Raw genomic sequence first — 20,162 nt, 5'->3', positions numbered from 1 at the left:
TTTTTTTATCCATATAACATATTTTACCGAACGTCGTGTACAGAATTGGTTTGGATACAAATTTTCGCGATATTACGAGTCGGTTCAGCGGTACCGGAAATCAGAAGAAGTTGCGTCCCTTGACAACAAGATGGCGGAGGCGCCAGAATTTGTAAAGTCGTGGTCGAAGACCAACCTACAAAATTGGCTAGAAACCAATAGTTGCGCCGCATGTGTGGATACGTTTCGTGGTAAGTATACCAAATTGCAGTGTTCGACACTAACGGGGTCCCGGGATCCCGAGGACACCAGTTTTTCAGGAGGGACACCTGAACTTCGAAGTCTGGTATTCCGTCGGGACACTTAAATTTCTGACTGATAAACGCTAAATATCAATAAATAAGTAGCATTTAATTAATTTATTACCTAAATTCGGGCTCCCTAAATTTCTTGACAGCACATGTCAAAACAATATTATTAATTATCATTATCGGACTCATCAAAGCGAAAGTATAGCTGACTATTTGACTATAGTTACGTCATGAATCTATAAATAAACAGGTCATTTCACAGGCGCATGCAGGTTAACGCTTCCGTTTTGTTGTTTACATTTTAAACAAGGTCAGAGCTGACAGAGATTTATTATCGGTAAAATACTTATGTGGAATTGTTTTGCTTATAAATGTGTCAGAACCGCCCAAAAAGATGCCAACTCTGATGATACCTTTTATATAATATGATGCGATCTTTGAGTATTTACAGTAACATTTACCACACAAAAGAATTGCATCCTACATTCAGCATTCTTTGTTAATTGGCATTCAACTTATCAATATTCTTTGTTAATTTTAAAGACATATATTTTATGCCTTGATAAAAAATAATAGAAATAAAATTTGCAGGGTTTTATTCATTAATTCAATAAATTTATAAAATTTTATGACTTTTTGGCGCGAAAATTAACATGTATACACAATTTTTGGTCGTCTGCTCTTCCAGTATGCACTACAACTGTTGGGCACTCTGATTGATTTATCAACAGCTCTACTAAATATTGATTGGAGTTTTCACAAGCCAGATGTAATATTCCTACAGTTTCTTAATGAAAAGCACCGACCTTTGACAAGACCCTGAACCATGATGTATTTTATGCGTATTTTCCAAAAATCTAAAAATAGTAACAACATCAAGTTTTTGTTTACATTGTATCCATCTCTGTTTTTGACTGAAAACAAAAGGGACTTAGACATTCTCCCGCTTTTGAACCCAATCTACCAACTTAGAGACCAAAATATACCTCACTGCCATTCAGTGCTACTAACCTGTCATTACATGCTGCTGAAAACATGTATAATAATTATGGTGGTTTATACTTGCATTACAAATTGAAAAGTAAAAGGATGTTGAATTTAATATTAAAACAGGCTCAACAATGAAAAAATGTAAAAAGTGGAAGGGACTCCTAATTTCAGGAAGGGACACCTGATTTCAAATGTTGGTGTCCCTTCGGGATCCCTTGGAAAAATGGTTAGTGTCGACCCCTGAAATTGACAACAGTTGTCTAGAATTTTATTAGAAATCATAATTTGTACGTATTGCGTAAATGTTATAAATCCGAATGTTTCGTCCCCTTAACATTTTGACCACAAGGTATTTTTAGGTTGTATATAATTACATGGGTGAAAGTTTCAGCCTCATGTGGCTTAATATGCACTTATAGCAACATATGAAGAAACAAGAGAACCGTGGTGTGTAGGTTATAGTCCATATAATGGAAAATAACCAAATTTATTAATGGAAAATAACAAAATTTATTACAAGCAAAGCCCAGTAATAAGTTTTGTTATTTTCCATTACATGAGCTGTAACCGACTTAAGTTCACCCTAGTTTCTAAGCCAATCATCGAACAAGGCCGTATACAGCGTGCCCATTGGCTGCTCGAAGTTCATTTGGCGCGCGCCATGTCTGTTGACCTAGTTATAATAATTAACCTATTGGGTGCAGATGTGATCTTATATGAAACCTATTCGAGCAAAGATTTGAAAATCTCTGGGTGATGATTGGCTTAGAAACTAGGGTGAGCTATAAGGTCCTATATAGCTCACCTGATCAAAGAGTTACAAAAGAGTAATTGCAAATAATCTTTGCATATAGACGTATAAAAAAATAAACTTCTCAAGGGGGTCCGAATTTGCTCAGAAAATATTCTAAAGGGGGTTCTTTTCTCATCAAATAAACTTCTGAAGGGGGATGGTCCATTTTGAAAGTGCCTTCCTGGGGTGGGACATATGTTTTACTGGAATAGCCCTTATATAAAACTGCTGACAAAAATTTAAATTGTAGATTCTTATATTCAAGTTCAAAAATTGATGTTTTATGCATTTTTTTTAACCCGTTAGTAACGGTTTAAGAAACATTAATTTTTGAACGGAAATATAAAAATCTGCGATCTGATCTTTTGTCAGCAATCTTTTATCAATGGTTTGCAGATATTTGCGCAAAAATTTGCTCTTTCCAAGACAAAAAATAAAAAAGTTGTAAAAACAGTAAATCTGTGAGAGTGCAGCTTTAAGCTAAAGAGTTCTGGAAGGGTGCTGTAGCCTGCCCATTTTTGGTAACATCCTTCAGTCTTTATAGTAACCAGCATGTCTCCCTTATGCCTTCTTAGAATTTAATGCTTTAGATCATCAAATACAGGGGCAGTTCAAGAATTCAAATTCAGAGGGGGTGTAAGCTTTTGAATTGCGCCCCTCCATAACTTAGAACAGAAATTTATTTCGTTTAAAGTGTTGGCAGGGGGATTTGGGGATGCTCCCTCAAGAATAATTTAACAATTTATAGTCCGAAATGGTGCATTTTTATAACTTCACCCTCCCCCCCCACCTGAATCTGCTGGTTAAATATATCCTTTGTTTTATGTAGAGGCTTATAGTATGATCATCATAATATACATGCAAACTGTCTATATCTGGCAGTTGAAGCCAAAAACTACTTCAATAAAACACATTTCTAACATTTTTGTCAAATTTATAATATTACAGCCTTAACCAATGTTCCTTTAATTTACCATTAGCACCCTGTCCTTTTTCTGCAACACCCTGCCTTTTTTTATAACCTTGCTGAAACCCTTCATTTTCGTGTTTTATATTAAACACAATATACTCACGTAGGTAGATCTTTTTCATGATGGCATCTGAAAGCGGCGTTATCCAGTTGACAATTTTCCAAATCCAGGCATGTTTCTTCTCCGTCAGTAAGAGATGCTGCCACTCCGGATCAGGTTTAAGCATAGACGCCACTCGCTTCCAGAACGTTGCTGGAATATTCAAGAGTCAACTATTATATAGAATTAACTCCCCAGGTTTGGGCGGCACTATAGGCCCCCAATGAATGTCAAAAGAGGTTAGATTTTAGCACCCTGCTGAAGGAGCAAAACTGGGTTTTTAGAGGCCCATTTGAGGGCTTTCATTTAAAACAAACTGGATAAAAAAATAATAGCGATATTCAGGCGCTTAAACTTGGGAATTTTTGGCCCCGTTACTAGCTATTAATTGAAAACCTCATTTATTATGGCTAATATATATCTGTAAACAAATCATTGGCACTTTTTTTTCATTAAAGCTGCACTTTCACAGAAATACCTCTCTCTACAACTTTTTTAAAAAAATTCTTGAAAAGATCATTTTTTTGTGTAAATACCTGCAAACCAATGATAATACATTGCTGACAAAAGATTAGATCCCAGATTTTCATATATACATTCGAAAATTAATGTTTTATGGCTAAAAGCGTTACTAACAGTTTAAGAACAAGAGCTGTCATAGAGACAGCGCGCTCGACTATTCCGCCGCTTTTCAGTGTAATGATTGAAAAGTTTTGGCAAAATATGCATGGATCACTGTTAGATAAGATTTCAATGCAATATATGATGTGCGGAGATATTAACATAAATGATTATTCAATTAGGTTGGGTGGTTGAAGACCATTATATAAAGTCTCAATGCAATTCATCCAGTAGTTGCTGAGATATTAACCTATGTGTGCTAACATGCAAAACCTTAACCAGAATTTCTGAGTCAAATAATAAAGGCAAGTATTTGCATTAAATGCAAACTCAAGTTAACTAACTTGGAAAATTAAGTAGGTTGGATGGTTGAGTACCATTGTATCAAGTCTCAATGCAATACCTCAAGCAGTTGCTGAGATATTAACCTATGTGTGCTTGCACGCAAAACCTTAACCAGAATTTCTAAGTCAAATATTAAAGGCCTATTATTGGCATTAAATGCAAAGTAGAGTTATCAAACTTCGTTAATTAAGTAGAACTTGGATGGTCGAGTACCATTGTATAAAGTCTCAATGCAATACCTCAAGTAGTTGCTGAGATATTAACCTATGTGTGCTTACTAGCAAAACCTTAACCAAGGGGTGACGCCGACGCAGACGCTTGGGTGAGTAGTATAGCTCTCCTTATTATTCGAATAGTCGAGCTAAAAATGCATAAAACATCATTTTTTTAACAAAAATATAAAAAGCTGAGATTTATTTTTTTGTTAGCATAACTGTTTCCCATGCATTTTCCCAAAACGGGCTCGTTCCAAGACAAAAAATAAAAAAAAGTTGTCAAAACGTTCAATCTGTGAGAGTGCAGCTTTAAGGTCAAATGAGTTAAACATAATAATGCATTAAAATTAATGTGTTTTTTGTGCATCAATCAATTGTAAAACTTATTCAATTTTTCCCTTGGAGGTGACCGAATATTAGAATCTTCACTGAATGTAAAATGTTTTAACCAGCAAACAAAATTATTTTTGAATCAGACTGAGTTAAATTGACCGCAAAAAAAGTCATTAAATAGGTTAATTTCTTGAAAAGGGAAAACATGTTATTTAAATAAGCCTCAAATAGATCACACTCGCTATTTAATTCATTTGAATGATTTTATACTATCAGACCTGAGTTTCGATCTTTTGGGATAAATATTTGCACTAAATTTAACAGTAGTCGCATGACCTGTTGTTAGGGAAAATGTTAACTAGGATAAAATAATGTCATTTCATCAATTTAAAAGTAATTTATCCTCCCACATTTGCACTATAGTTAAATCATTTAAAAAAATCACGAACAACTTATTTTTGTGATTTTGTTATTATTTCATATCTTTAAACTTAAAAACGACATTCTTATTTTTGTGATTTTGTTTTTATTTCATATCTTTAAACTTCAAAAAGACATTTAAAACAACTTCAACAAAATATTATCAGTTGCTACTCCGGTACATAATTATTATACAAAATTTTTTTAAGGCTGGGTAATTTAGTTTGAATCTTTTTCAATTAAAGGGACCCACTTAAGTTTTGGCCCCAATTTTTTTTATTCCCAGTAATCTATCTGAAAACATTGATATTATAACTATTCTATTCTTTGATACCGAAATTGCATAAAAAAATACACTTGAAGTATATTAAAATATATTCTTGTTTTAGTGGGGGAGCAAATCATGCAATGCTTAAAATTTAAAATATTGTACTGTCAAGGAAAATTAGAAAAACTGATAACAAAACCACACGCCCACAAGGACTCATACACAAACTTAAGGATAACTAAACCTTAAAGACTTTTGTTTAAAAGCATTATAGACAAATACAGTGTGTGTATACCACGTGACAAATTACGTCATATATGCTACGTCGGAAGGCAAAAATTTGCTTAAAATGAAGATTTAAATCAAAAATAACTTTTCATTTACAACACCATTTTAAATGAAACATAAGGGCAGTCTATGCCGCTTAAAAAAGCCCCGCATTTGTTTTATTTCCAAAATTTAATGAGGTCATTAGTTTCATCAAACACTTCGACAAACCTGTTTCCAAAATAATGTTTTGACAGTGCTCTGTCAGACGGCCGTATTGTGAAAAGGTTTGTCGAAGTGTTTTAAGAAACTAAACTTGCAATCCAATTCTGGTAAAAGACCGAAAGTGGGGCTCCAAAAGCGGCGTAGACTGCGCTTTGTTTCATTTAAAAAGGTGAAGAACTAGTGAAGTTATCTTTGTTTAAAGTCTTTTTTCGAATCAAAATATTGCCTTCCGACGTGTCATTTATGACGCAATTTATCACGTGGTATACACACACTGAAATAAGCTATTCAAAATCTAGGACTACAAGGACAACATCTGAGCACACATCAACATTTGTTGAAGAGTTCCAGCCCTAAGGCCTACAAAAAAAATACATTGGTTCGGGTAACCCGACCCAACCTACGGAATAGGTGCCAACCCTACCGTTTTTATAGTCGATTTGAAAATAAAATAATAAAAAAAATTAATTGCTTTTCAATATGTAGTTTAAAACCTTAAATGCATATACAGAAGTTAACTTAAACAACTTCTCAAATGATGAAAATTATATTCTTATATAAGCCTTATTAAAAAAAATAAAAAATAAAATAAATAAAGCCTACCTACCCTACCTATTTTTGAAAAGGATGTTACCCTAACCAAACAATTTATTTTTTTAGGCCTAAGTATCTTTGTTTTAACACTCCTAAAAATTTAGCACACTTTATTTCATCATACAAATAAAAAATAGTGTATTATAAATAAACACGACTGAGTCCTTGATGATGATCCATCCATCATTAATACAAAAAAAATGCTGATTGTAAAGTTTCATTTTAAAGTAACAAAGTGTTCATGTTTGATATATTTAAAGCTTTCACCAAGAGTTTTGTTTTAAATTGACAATATGTTATTTAAGAAACAAATAAATAAAATTGCTATGTAATACTTTATGGCAAAAACTTATTTTATGACCTCCCTTTTATATATCATATCATAATAGAAGAATAATTATCATGTTTTTTCAAAAATCATCATAATGATGAATGGCTAACCTTAAAGTTGCACTCTCACAGATTGACCATTTTGACATTTTTTTTACCAGAGCTTTGACAATACAAGAGCACCACAGTGCCAATACTAACTGTCCTCTCTTTCTTAAAGGCCTAGTTAAAGCCTTCTTTAAGTGACCCCCACCCACCCCCCAAACCATGTGTTTGTACAAAAACTCTGTTAATTGATCTTAATCTTATAGCCTAATTGTCTTATCAGATCTCCGATCTGAGTATCCTGCTGTGCAGTTTGGGATATCTCAAGATTGAAATGGACCCTAAATGGCCCTGAGCCAATAAATGAATACACAGGAAATTGGCCCCTACTGTGACACCAGTGCAATTAGCAGGATAAGCAGAGCAGGGGATCATCATGCCAAACATTCCTTAAACTAGACCTTTAATCATTTCTTAACCATTCGATTAAAGGTCATAACTCAAAAATGATAAAAGCCAGAGCTATTACCCTTGCTGGACATGTGTTTAGTGAGTCTGGCAACATGTGTACCAACTTCCATTTAAATATCTTGATCATTTTTACTTTAATATATAATGGCCAAGGTTAATGTCAAGGCTATAACAATATCTAAACTTCTTTGAACAAAACAACACACAAGCAATTAAGACAATACCACAACTTTTTCTCTGGTTAAAAACCAACAGACAAGCAATTAAGACAACACCACAACTTATTCTTTGAAAAAACAACAACAGACAAGCCATTAAGACAACACCACAACTTTTTCATTGAAAAAAAACAACAGACCAATTAAAACGTCTTATTATTCTTTGATGATGATTTCTGCATTTATACTATACTAGCTTTTGTTCAAAATTCTTACGTTTTTCACATGTTTGTCCATAAAATCCGGTATTTTCACAGTCACATGTATAGCTGCCGACACCAGTCACCATGCACACACCGCGATTCTCGCACGGAAACGAGCAACACGGGTTTTCTGAAATTTGAAAATGAAACATTTAAATAAATTGACATGAATTGCGCTCTCTTTTATAAAATGCATCATGAACACACCAGCAGATTGTATGTGTTACCTTACAGCAGCGGTGTAAAAACTGATCAGATTTTGATGGAATTTTGTGTATTAAATCAGTACATGTAGCTCTGCATCATATGCACCGCTTTTATGTTTATCTTACACTTTGGAAAACACCAAACTAATTGTCCATGTATTTTTTGAATGGCTCTCTTACTTACACTTTGGCCAACACTAAACTAAATATCTATGTAGTTTTTGAATGGCATTCTTACTTTCACTTTGGCAAACACCAATCTAATTGTCTATGTAGTTTTTGAATGGCATTCTTACTTTCACTTTGGCAAACCCCAAACTAATTGTCTATGTAATTTTTTAATAGCCCTCTTACTTTCACTTTGGCAAACACCAAACTAATTGTCTGTGTAGTTTTTGAATGGCATTCTTACTTTCACTTTGGCAAACACCAATCTAATTGTCTATGTAATTTTTTAATAGCCCTCTTACTTTCACTTTGGCAAACACCAAACTAATTGTCTATGTAGTTTTTGAAAGGCATTCTTACTTTCACTTTGGCAAACCCCAAACTAATTGTCTATGTATTTTTTTAATAGCCCTCTTAATTTCACTTTGGCAAACCCCAAACTAATTGTCTATGTATTTTTTTAATAGCCCTCTTACTTTCACTTTGGCAAACACCAAACTAAATATCTGTGTAGTTTTTTTAATGGCCCTCTTACTTTCACTTTGGCAAACACCAATCTAATTGTCAATGTAATTTTTTAATAGCCCTCTTACTTTCACTTTGGCAAACACCAATCTAATTGTCAATGTAATTTTTTAATAGCCCTCTTACTTTCACTTTGGCAAACACCAATCTAATTGTCTATGTAATTTTTTAATAGCCCTCTTACTTTCACTTTGGCAAACACCAATCTAATTGTCTATGTAATTTTTTAATAGCCCTCTTACTTTCACTTTGGCAAACACCAATCTAATTGTCTATGTAATTTTTTAATAGCCCTCTTACTTTCACTTTGGCAAACACCAATCTAATTGTCAATGTAATTTTTTAATAGCCCTCTTAATTTCACTTTGGCAAACACCAAACTAATTGTCTATGTAGTTTTTGAATGGCATTCTTACTTTCACTTTGGCAAACACCAATCTAATTGTCTATGTAATTTTTTAATAGCCCTCTTACTTTCACTTTGGCAAACACCAATCTAATTGTCTATGTAATTTTTTAATAGCCCTCTTACTTTCACTTTGGCAAACACCAATCTAATTGTCTATGTAATTTTTTAATAGCCCTCTTACTTTCACTTTGGCAAACACCAATCTAATTGTCAATGTAATTTTTTAATAGCCCTCTTACTTTCACTTTGGCAAACACCAATCTAATTGTCTATGTAATTTTTTAATAGCCCTCTTACTTTCACTTTGGCAAACAACAATCTAATTGTCTATGTAATTTTTTAATAGCCCTCTTACTTTCACTTTGGCAAACAACAATCTAATTGTCTATGTAATTTTTTAATAGCCCTCTTACTTTCACTATGGCAAACAACAATCTAATTGTCTATGTAATTTTTTAATAGCCCTCTTACTTTCACTTTGGCAAACACCAATCTAATTGTCTATGTAGTTTTTTAATAGCCCTCTTACTTTCACTTTGGCAAACACCAATCTAATTGTCTATGTAATTTTTTAATAGCCCTCTTACTTTCACTTTGGCAAACACCAATCTAATTGTCTATGTAATTTTTTAATTGCCCTCTTGCTTTCACTTTGGCAAACACCAATCTAATTGTCTATGTAGTTTTTTAATGGCCCTCGTATACTTACTTAGATCTGATTCATCCATGTCTGTAATGATACTGTTTTCTGTGTTGATCCATTTAGAATCCAACAATGTCTGTAGAAATGTATAGCCTGAAAATTAATAAGATGACTTTATTAGGTTTTATCTGAAAATTAATTCAATTAAGGGTTTAATTTTCCCAACTAGGGGTACCCTTTCATGGTCTCTCAAAATTACAGGACAGTGATTCTTATAATAAGCCATCAGCTTTATTCAATACAGAAGAACTGAAATATATTGAAATGAACTATTAAGCCATTTTACTGACTAGAGTAGCAAGGAAAATATCTAACAGAGTTCTCAAAAAGAGAGGGCCGCCGGCCAGAACGGATGGTTCAAATGACCCCAGATTTGTCAAATAAGCACTTTTCTTGAACCCCTAGCTGGTTGGTTACATTTGTATAAAATTCGGGACAGTTCAACCAAAACTTATTGAGAATCCTGACTCATTTAATACTTCTTGATTTCATTCATTCATTCTTAATGGGAAAGTTAAGCCTAGGGGAAACTCACAAAATATACAATCTTATGCAAATAGTGACATGAAATGAAATTATTACTAAAGTGCTTAAAGCTGCACTCTCACAGATTGACCGCTTTGACAACTTTTTTATTCTTAATCAGGTAATAAGACAATTTTTGAGTTAATGTCTGGATACCAGGTATCAATAAAAACGTTCATTTATATGTTTTATGGCTAAAAGCGTTAATTTAACTAACTTTTTATGAAAAATGAGTTTTGGGCAGTTTTTCAAACAATTAAGATCTGTTTTTACGAAGTTATTTAATACGACTGAATTGAAAGCATTGATGCCAAAATGGGCTGATTCACAGTGAGACAAAAACAAAATAATTAAGTCTAACCTGTCAATCTGTGCAGCTTCAATTTTTGCATATTCTGATACAGTGATACCACCTTGAGAATAATAAATAAAGGTAACTTTCTCTGTGGCTGTTGTAATTCATGGTATTTTTAGCCTACTTGATAAACGATTTATTGAAAATGCTGACAGTGTGTTTTTTTGTCGGTCTGTCTTTTGACTTTCGATCTCTCTACAATTTATCAAGATCAAATGAAGTTTTTGGCTTCTCCGAAGTATGTCACGTCAAAGTTTCAATTACCTGATAATTCTTTACAATTTAAACGTCATTCACCTTGTTTAACAATCTTTAGGACCCTCAAAAAGACTCTTCGAGTTATTGCAATAAGTGTCAAAATTACTTCCAATGAAAACCACAGAGGTATTCCAAATATCTTGTATCTGGTTTCAAGTTATGTTTAAATTTCTGTTTTATCAATTTTTAATTATGTTAAAATGTATAGACTGTTAAAACAGGGCAACACAGTTCAGAACCTCAAGTGTGGTTTAAAGTGGCCTTCATGTCGAAATGAAAAGGTGTAAAGCAAACATCTTAATGATAAGAAAATATATATCTATGACGTTGGAAACTGAGACAAATAAGATTTAGTGTTGATATAAATTCTTCCATTGCTAGTGATATGGTTAAAGCTATAAGGATTATGGCAAATTCTGTGATTACAGAGTTTGCAAAATCTGTCTGAACTCCATTTACTTCCCACAGTTAAGTTAGCTAAAATTTGAGTGGGTTAAAAATGGTTGAAAAAAGTTGAAAAAAATGCATATAGTGAGAGAAAATGAGTTTTTGGTCTGTAATATTAGAGCAGTTACAGACTGCCATATCCCCTGTTGAATTAAGAACAGTATCAGCTTTCCCTTATGACAAAGGCTGACAATTAAACAATGGACATGCGATACCTTAAAAAAATACTGCACCCAGTGTTATGGTTCTTTTGTGCTGCACTTTTCCTTAATGAGACCTATCTGTATAAATGAAGATTGAAGTCAATACCTCAAAGACTTTAAAAGTTATGCTCTGAACAAGATTGCTTGGAAGCACACACGCCTACCATCATTATAACCCCTTCGCCTTTCAGCGGGGGATAAAAAATAACATTTAGAATATCATAGATGCTTTTGGGGGAAAAGACCCACAAACTATGGTGAGGGTTAATGTATGTATGTATGTATGTATGTATGTATTTGTTTAGACCTTGCGGTCAAGGATAACCCGTGAAAGTGCAAGCACTTATTTCCAATGGGGTCCTTTGTTTTTGATGAAGGCCGGGACAGCACGCTGAAGATACAGTGGTGGGATATAAGGAAGTCCCGGTGCCATACCCTAGCTCTTTTTCGAAGAGACCCTTTGGTTCTTTTACGTGCTCAGTGTAAAGCACTGACACATGGGGTACAACTTTCCTGGGTTAAACCAGTACTGAGTACACCACTTTTCCAAGCACTACCCTTTAAATGCCGAGCGCCAGGCAAGGGAGCTACTTGTACCAACTTTTAACGTCTTTTGGTATGACCCGGCCAGGGATCGAACCCACAACCTCCCGCTCCGTAGGTGGAGGCTTAACCACTAGGCCAAGGAGACGGTTGAATATATGAATTATGGAAGTTTATTCATAAAACAAACAAAAGTTATGCATTTTAACCTCACCACTATATCATAATATGATTGTCATATATATGAACAAAGATTCATACCTCCATTTGAAGATCGTACATTGAAGAAGATGACCACCAGTGTCCAGAAGACCACACAGCAATAGATACTCATCCCTCACTGACCTGCAATCAATTAGAAGTGAGTTACATAATTAAAGCTGCACTTTCACAGATTTACCATTTTGACAACTCTTTTTCTATTTTTCGTCTTGGAATGAGCCAGTTTTTGCGTCAAAATCTGCAAACAAGTGATAAAAGACTGCTGACAAAATATCATAACGCAATCTTTCATATTTCCGGTCGAAAATTTATGTTTATGGCTTTAAGCTTTACTTACGGTCTAAGAAAAATTCATAAAACATCAATTTTTTAACATATCACTGGTTTTCATGCATTTTGACATAAATTTGCTTGTTCGAAAAATTGTCAAAACGTTCAATCTGTGAGAGTGCAGCTTTAAGGTGTCCCATGTACATTGTTATAAGTAAGCTCGTCATTTTATAGACCATTGGCAATATGGTTAAATTTTGAAGCATGCGTATGTGCATGTGTGTGTGAAATATATACGTTCATGTGTGTGTGAGAGTTTATATGCATGCATGTATTTGTGTGGTTATGTCTGTATGTTTGTGCTTAACAATACTGATAAAAAAAGCATTATAATAATTTTTATAACCGGTATGCTTTATCTAAAAAGGAATATGTTGATTTGTAAATGTATGTAAAAAATAAATGAACAAAAATAAAATAGAAACATGGTGATCCCTCTATAAATATATATTGTGCCAATTGAAAGCGTTTTTCTATGACTTAAAACTATTGTGTCAATTAATTTATTAAAAAATCTTACTTACATTATAGTATGAACTGTATTACAGTTAGTTTAAACATTATATATTTTACAACCATTGTGAAGAAAGTTACGATAACTTATACAAAGTCACTCTCGATGGCATAATGTTGCGCGAGAGAGTCAAATTTTGTGTTATAGGGCAAATCGGAGTACCCGGAGAAAACCCACTTCTCCGGCTTGGTCAAACTCTGACCACTAACCAAACTCACAAGTGTCCAGGCCGGGAATTGAACCTGGGTCGCCCTGGTGAGGAGCTAGTGTGCTGACCATTGCCCTAACCAGGCAACTATTAGTATTAAAGTTATTGCAGTTAATAATTTTGTTCATTATTTCAACAGAAAATGTGGTATGAAAAATGGCCTATATTTCATGACCAAAACACTTCAGTTATAGTATTTATTTCAAGATCATTTTAACATTTTCTTTCTCTTAACCTAAGATCCTTTAAAATGATACCGAAATAATATGGGGTCCTATGCACCAGGCATCAAAAATCACATAATTTAACATAGGATATCTTGATTACATACCTGAAATGTTAGTCAACAAGTAAATTGAATTTTGGTCTTCAATCTGAGGTTCTTCAGGTTGGCATGATACAAATTTATTATGATACAAAGCTAGGTAATGAAGACCCCAGTTGGTAATCAAGGCCCCAGCTATGGAACTTAAAGACCACAACTAGGGAATCAGGGCTCCAGCTGGGAGTTACTTCAACCTTTGCAGACCTATTTTATGTTTCCCAAAATAAAATAAAATTTATTTATTAATTTATCTTATTCTAAAAGAAAAACATACAAATTTTAATTTTAGTATCCTTTTCACCGTTATGCCCCATATTTTAGGTTCACCAATATATTTCAATAATTACTTATAGAAATCAACCACAAGTTTTCTTTTGAACTTCTCTGCTCGCATTTATGTTAAATGTATTCATAAAATACGGCCAGCTGTAATATACTGTAATAAATGTCATAAATAAGTGTTTTGATTTTACGCTTTTTGATTTATGAAAGTTCAACAATCAGTGGTATTTTACAAGAATTTTATATAAGTTATGGGATAAAATGTGTGAAAGTGATGTCTTTATTGAATTTATTTGTTGTTGTTTTGTGTGTTTTTTAGGTGTGTGTGTGTGGGGGGGGGGGGTAATGCTACTGTTTTCTTTTGCTATCAATACTCAAAGTGTCACTACTTGTTGAATGATGATGATGGTGATGGAAGTGGTGGTGGTTATGGTGGTGGTGGTGGTGGTGGTGGTGGTGGTGGTGGTGGCGATGATGATGACAACAATGATTTCAATGAAGATGATGATAATAATGATGAGGAAGATGATGATGAAGATGATGATGAAAAATAATAAAACAAAATATCAATGAACAATAAAATTATACCAAACATTACCAATAGTATCAATAAATATTGCTATAATAATAATAATAATAATAATAATAATAATAATAATAATAATAATAATAATGATAATAATTATAATAATTATAATAATAATAATAATAAAACTAATAATAATTATAATAATTATAATAAATACTAAGCATCATAATAAAACTAATAAAGTTATTTATAATTTAGACTTTAAATGCTCATTAGTTAAAAAAGCCTCATAAAATATTATATTTCAAAAGAACAAGAAAATAAAACAGTGACCAACATTTGCAATATTTAACTCACGTATAATTTATTCCGATTTAATATCACAAATGTCAGCAATTTCGTTACCTTTGCCTTTAAATCCAAGCTCTGAGCATCTTTCACTTATTTATATCCTACCATAATTATTTACAGATGTCTTTTTTTATTATATTTAGACATCGTAGAAACCACTCTTTTTATTCGTCATCTCATTTAAACCACATATGTAAACGTATCAAGCCATTATATCCATTCCCACGTTTTACGTTCTATAAATAGCAAACCGAGTCAATCACATTCAAAATGTGCACTGGAATAACATAACTTTAATCACCTTCGAACCATTAACCTGCGATCCATTGAGCTATGAAGCAAAATTTTGGTCCTATCTTAAATCATCAAGACATCGTCATGTCAAGCCTTCAACATCAATTTTCCATACATATCCTTTTATAAAGTACGAAGTTGCAGCCAGCCAAAACGACAAAATCTAATTGCAAAATGTGACCCTTGATTTAAGACATCAAAGCTACAATTTGATTGATGTTACATGCTTTTTGTGGAGTTACAAGTTTGTAGTTACACACCTTATATTTTGTTCCTTAATGACCCTTAAATTTGGAGAAAGGTAATCCTATAAAAAATAAGGTAGATGTGAAACGATGTCAACAGGATCCAAAATTTAAAGATGCACTCTTACCCCCAAATGAGATTTTATGCAACTATATATATAATACAAATGTTTTAATATACCAAAAAGGATGAAGAAATATCAGAAACAATGATTCTTATCAAGGATACTGTGTTTAATTTGAAAGAAAGGTGCAGAAAACACGGTATTTCTACCTTATGAGATGATAGTAGATCACAGTTAATCTTTTAGCACTCACCAATCATTTAATATTTGTGCATTTTCAGCTATTATTTTAATACTTGGTTACAGTCTTGTTATCAGCAACTAATATTTCCCATAAATGCATTATTTAGTAAAATGATAAAGGTTTATCAGTCAAAATTTACGTTTCTTAAACACTGTGTATGTATTATTTTGAATAAGAGTGTCACTTTAAATTCGGAGAAAGATTTAAATCCTATAAAAAAATAAGGTTGGTGTAAAACCCTGTCAATAGGATCCAAAATTTAATTTGGTGTGAACAAAATTACTGGAAAATTAAATTTATCATAAATATATATCCTGCATCATCAATCAAGTCTATGGGATGAAATCGAAAAGGATCTGCTAAAAAATCAATTTCAATTTATGATATATTACTCATAACAATTTTTTTAATTAAATCAATTAATTGCAAAAATATGAATCACCCGTCCAAATTATTGCAAGTTTAGTTTTCCTTTGAAAATAAGTTTAGAATATATTCTCTCACCAACAAACTTCATTTTAAATTTCTTAATTTTAATTACATACTCAATAATAAATATCCCGAATCGTATGTAATTGCATACATTAAAATTCATGAATTCACATTTATTTCACTACAACCATTTTATTGTAAAAACGCATTCATTTTATTGTAATACGCATTCAAAGTAAAATATAAATTATACAATGAAATGTTAATTCACATTAAAGCAATTTACCTTTTAATTAATACTTCAGTGTTTTATATCAAATCACTGCTCTCAATAAACTTCCAACAGATCTATTCACAATACTGAGCTATTGATATTTAAAATAAACTAATCATGCTCCCATCTTTTATAAATTATCTTCACCAATCAAAAGTATCCCCTCATTTAACATTCCTCCGTTTCTTAACTCAATGTCTGATGTCACAATTATCTCACTGTGTTTAGTCTGTGAATGAAATCAGCTGATAATGTGATTATCCCACCCACAGGATGAACCATGTAAATTTGGTCCGATTTTGAGCTTTAACGGTAGGTTAGAACAAACCTTAAATGTTAAAAATGAATGAAAAGGTACCGTGTATTACCAAATTGTTGCACCAGACTCTTAACACATTGTTTTTTGTTTATTTGAGTTTTTCAAGGTCTGCCCCAGTCTATTGGCTGCATTATGGCTTGACCCCTCGTTTTGTTTGTTTATTTGCATTTATCAAGGTCTGCCCCAGCCCATTGGCTGCATTATGGCTTGACCCCTTGTTTTGTTTGTTTATTTGCATTTATCAAGGTCTGCCCCAGCCCATTGGCTGCATTATGGCTTGACCCCTCGTTTTGTTTGTTTATTTGCATTCATCAACGTCTGCCCCAGCCCATTGGCTGCATTATGCCTTGACCCCTTGTTTTGTTTGTTTATTTGCATTTATCAAGGTCTGCCCCAGCCCATTGGCTGCATTATGGTTTGACCCCTCTGTGATGCCATCACGCTTTAAACTTTGTTTAAATGGCATTAACACATTTCAAACATTACATTGGACCCAACGCCAGTAATTTAAGACATTACCTTTACCTCAGTGATTCTAGAGACGAGGCATAACATTGTACTTTACCTCACTGATACTAGATATTGCATTGGTCTTAACCTCACTGATTCTAGACCTTACATTGGTCTTAACCTCACTGATTCCAGATATCACATTGGTCTTAACCTCACTGATTCCAGATATTGCATTAGTCTTAACCTCACTGATTCTGGATTTTATATTTGGGTTAACCTCACTGATCCTAGATATAACATTGGTCTAAACCTCACTGATTCTAGATATTACATTGGTCTTAACCTCACTGCACTGATTCTAGAGTCTAGACATTACATTGGTCTTAACCACACTGATTCTAGACACTACATTGGTCTTAACCTCACTGATTCTAGACATTACATTGATCTTAAACTCACTGATTCTAGACATTACATTGGTCTTAACCTCACTGATTCTAGAGTTTAGACACTACATTGATCTTAACCTCACTGATTCTAGAGTCTAGACATTATATTGGTCTAGACATTACATTGGTCTTAACTGCACTGATTCTAGACACTACATTGGTCTTAACCTCACTGATTTTATAGTCTATACATCACACTGGTCTTAACCTCACTGATTCTAGACATTACATTCAGAGATTCTAGAGTCTAGACATTACATTGTACTTTACCTCAGTGATTCTAGAGTCTAGACATTACATTGTACTTTACCTCAGTGATTCTAGAGTCTAGACATTACATTGTACTTTACCTCAGTGATTCTAGAGTCTAGACATTACATTGTACTTTACCTCACTGATTCTAGACATTACATTCAGAGATTCTAGAGTCTAGACATTACATTGTACTTTACCTCAGTGATTCTAGAGTCTAGACATTACATTGTACTTAACCTCACTGATTCTAGACATTACATTCAGAGATTCTAGAGTCTAGACATTACATTGTACTTTACCTCAGTAATTCTAGAGTCTAGACATTACATTGTACTTTACCTCAGTGATTCTAGAGTCTAGACATTACATTGTACTTTACCTCAGTAATTCTAGAGTCTAGACATTACATTGTACTTTACCTCAGTGATTCTAGAGTCTAGACATTACATTGTACTTTACCTCAGTGATTCTAGAGTCTAGACATTACATTGTACTTTACCTCAGTAATTCTAGAGTCTAGAGATTACATTGTACTTTACCTCAGTAATTCTAGAGTCTAGATATTACATTGTACTTTACCTCAGTGATTCTAGAGTCTAGACATTACATTGTACTTTACCTCAGTGATTCTAGAGTCTAGACATTACATTGTACTTTACCTCAGTGATTCTAGAGTCTAGACATTACATTGTACTTTACCTCAGTAATTCTAGAGTCTAGATATTACATTGTACTTTACCTCAGTAATTCTAGAGTCTAGATATTACATTGTACTTTACCTCAGTGATTCTAGAGTCTAGACATTACATTGTACTTTACCTCAGTGATTCTAGAGTCTAGACTTTACATTGTACTTTACCTCAGTGATTCTAGAGTCTAGACATTACATTGTACTTTACCTCAGTGATTCTAGAGTCTAGACATTACATTGTACTTTACCTCAGTGATTCTAGAGTCTAGACATTGCATTGTACTTTACCTCAGTGATTCTAGAGTTTAGACACTACATTGATCTTAACCTCACTGATTCTAGAGTCTAGACATTATATTGGTCTAGACATTACATTGGTCTTAACTGCACTGATTCTAGACACTACATTGGTCTTAACCTCACTGATTTTATAGTCTATACATCACACTGGTCTTAACCTCACTGATTCTAGACATTACATTCAGAGATTCTAGAGTCTAGACATTACATTGTACTTTACCTCAGTGATTCTAGAGTCTAGACATTACATTGTACTTTACCTCAGTGATTCTAGAGTCTAGACATTACATTGTACTTTACCTCAGTGATTCTAGAGTCTAGACATTACATTGTACTTTACCTCACTGATTCTAGACATTACATTCAGAGATTCTAGAGTCTAGACATTACATTGTACTTTACCTCAGTGATTCTAGAGTCTAGACATTACATTGTACTTAACCTCACTGATTCTAGACATTACATTCAGAGATTCTAGAGTCTAGACATTACATTGTACTTTACCTCAGTAATTCTAGAGTCTAGACATTACATTGTACTTTACCTCAGTGATTCTAGAGTCTAGACATTACATTGTACTTTACCTCAGTAATTCTAGAGTCTAGACATTACATTGTACTTTACCTCAGTGATTCTAGAGTCTAGACATTACATTGTACTTTACCTCAGTGATTCTAGAGTCTAGACATTACATTGTACTTTACCTCAGTAATTCTAGAGTCTAGAGATTACATTGTACTTTACCTCAGTAATTCTAGAGTCTAGATATTACATTGTACTTTACCTCAGTGATTCTAGAGTCTAGACATTACATTGTACTTTACCTCAGTGATTCTAGAGTCTAGACATTACATTGTACTTTACCTCAGTGATTCTAGAGTCTAGACATTACATTGTACTTTACCTCAGTAATTCTAGAGTCTAGATATTACATTGTACTTTACCTCAGTAATTCTAGAGTCTAGATATTACATTGTACTTTACCTCAGTGATTCTAGAGTCTAGACATTACATTGTACTTTACCTCAGTGATTCTAGAGTCTAGACTTTACATTGTACTTTACCTCAGTGATTCTAGAGTCTAGACATTACATTGTACTTTACCTCAGTGATTCTAGAGTCTAGACATTACATTGTACTTTACCTCAGTGATTCTAGAGTCTAGACATTGCATTGTACTTTACCTCAGTGATTCTAGAGTCTAGACATTGCATTGTACTTTACCTCAGTGATTCTAGAGTCTAGACATTACATTGTACTTTACCTCAGTGATTCTAGAGTCTAGACATTACATTGTACTTTACCTCAGTAATTCTAGAGTCTAGACATTACATTGTACT

General features: G+C 33.2%; 1 protein-coding gene across 3 annotated transcripts in view; it reads right to left on the bottom strand.

The window, feature by feature from the left end:
• Positions 1–20,162, bottom strand: part of LOC128224045 (prostaglandin G/H synthase 2-like) — a 63,463-nt gene that overhangs the window by 17,744 nt on the left and 25,557 nt on the right. Inside the window, exons 1-5 of one of the 3 annotated variants that reach the window (XM_052933677.1) lie at positions 16,368–16,458; positions 12,302–12,385; positions 9,716–9,802; positions 7,712–7,828; positions 3,147–3,296 (exon numbers count right to left, since the gene is read on the bottom strand). In XM_052933677.1, the coding sequence (XP_052789637.1) occupies positions 3,147–3,296; positions 7,712–7,828; positions 9,716–9,802; positions 12,302–12,374 (427 nt within the window). In that variant the 5' untranslated portion in view covers positions 12,375–12,385; positions 16,368–16,458. Of the gene's footprint in view, positions 1–3,146; positions 3,297–7,711; positions 7,829–9,715; positions 9,803–12,301; positions 12,386–14,855; positions 15,034–16,367; positions 16,459–20,162 lie in introns of those variants that run through there. The other 2 variants (XM_052933675.1, XM_052933676.1) reach the window with 2 other exon arrangements.

This window comes from Mya arenaria, chromosome 17 (genome assembly GCF_026914265.1).
Source record: "Mya arenaria isolate MELC-2E11 chromosome 17, ASM2691426v1".
Classification (NCBI taxonomy): Eukaryota; Metazoa; Mollusca; class Bivalvia; order Myida; family Myidae; genus Mya; species Mya arenaria.
Note: the sequence above shows the minus strand (reverse complement) of the source record. Positions and strands in the feature narration are given on the sequence as shown.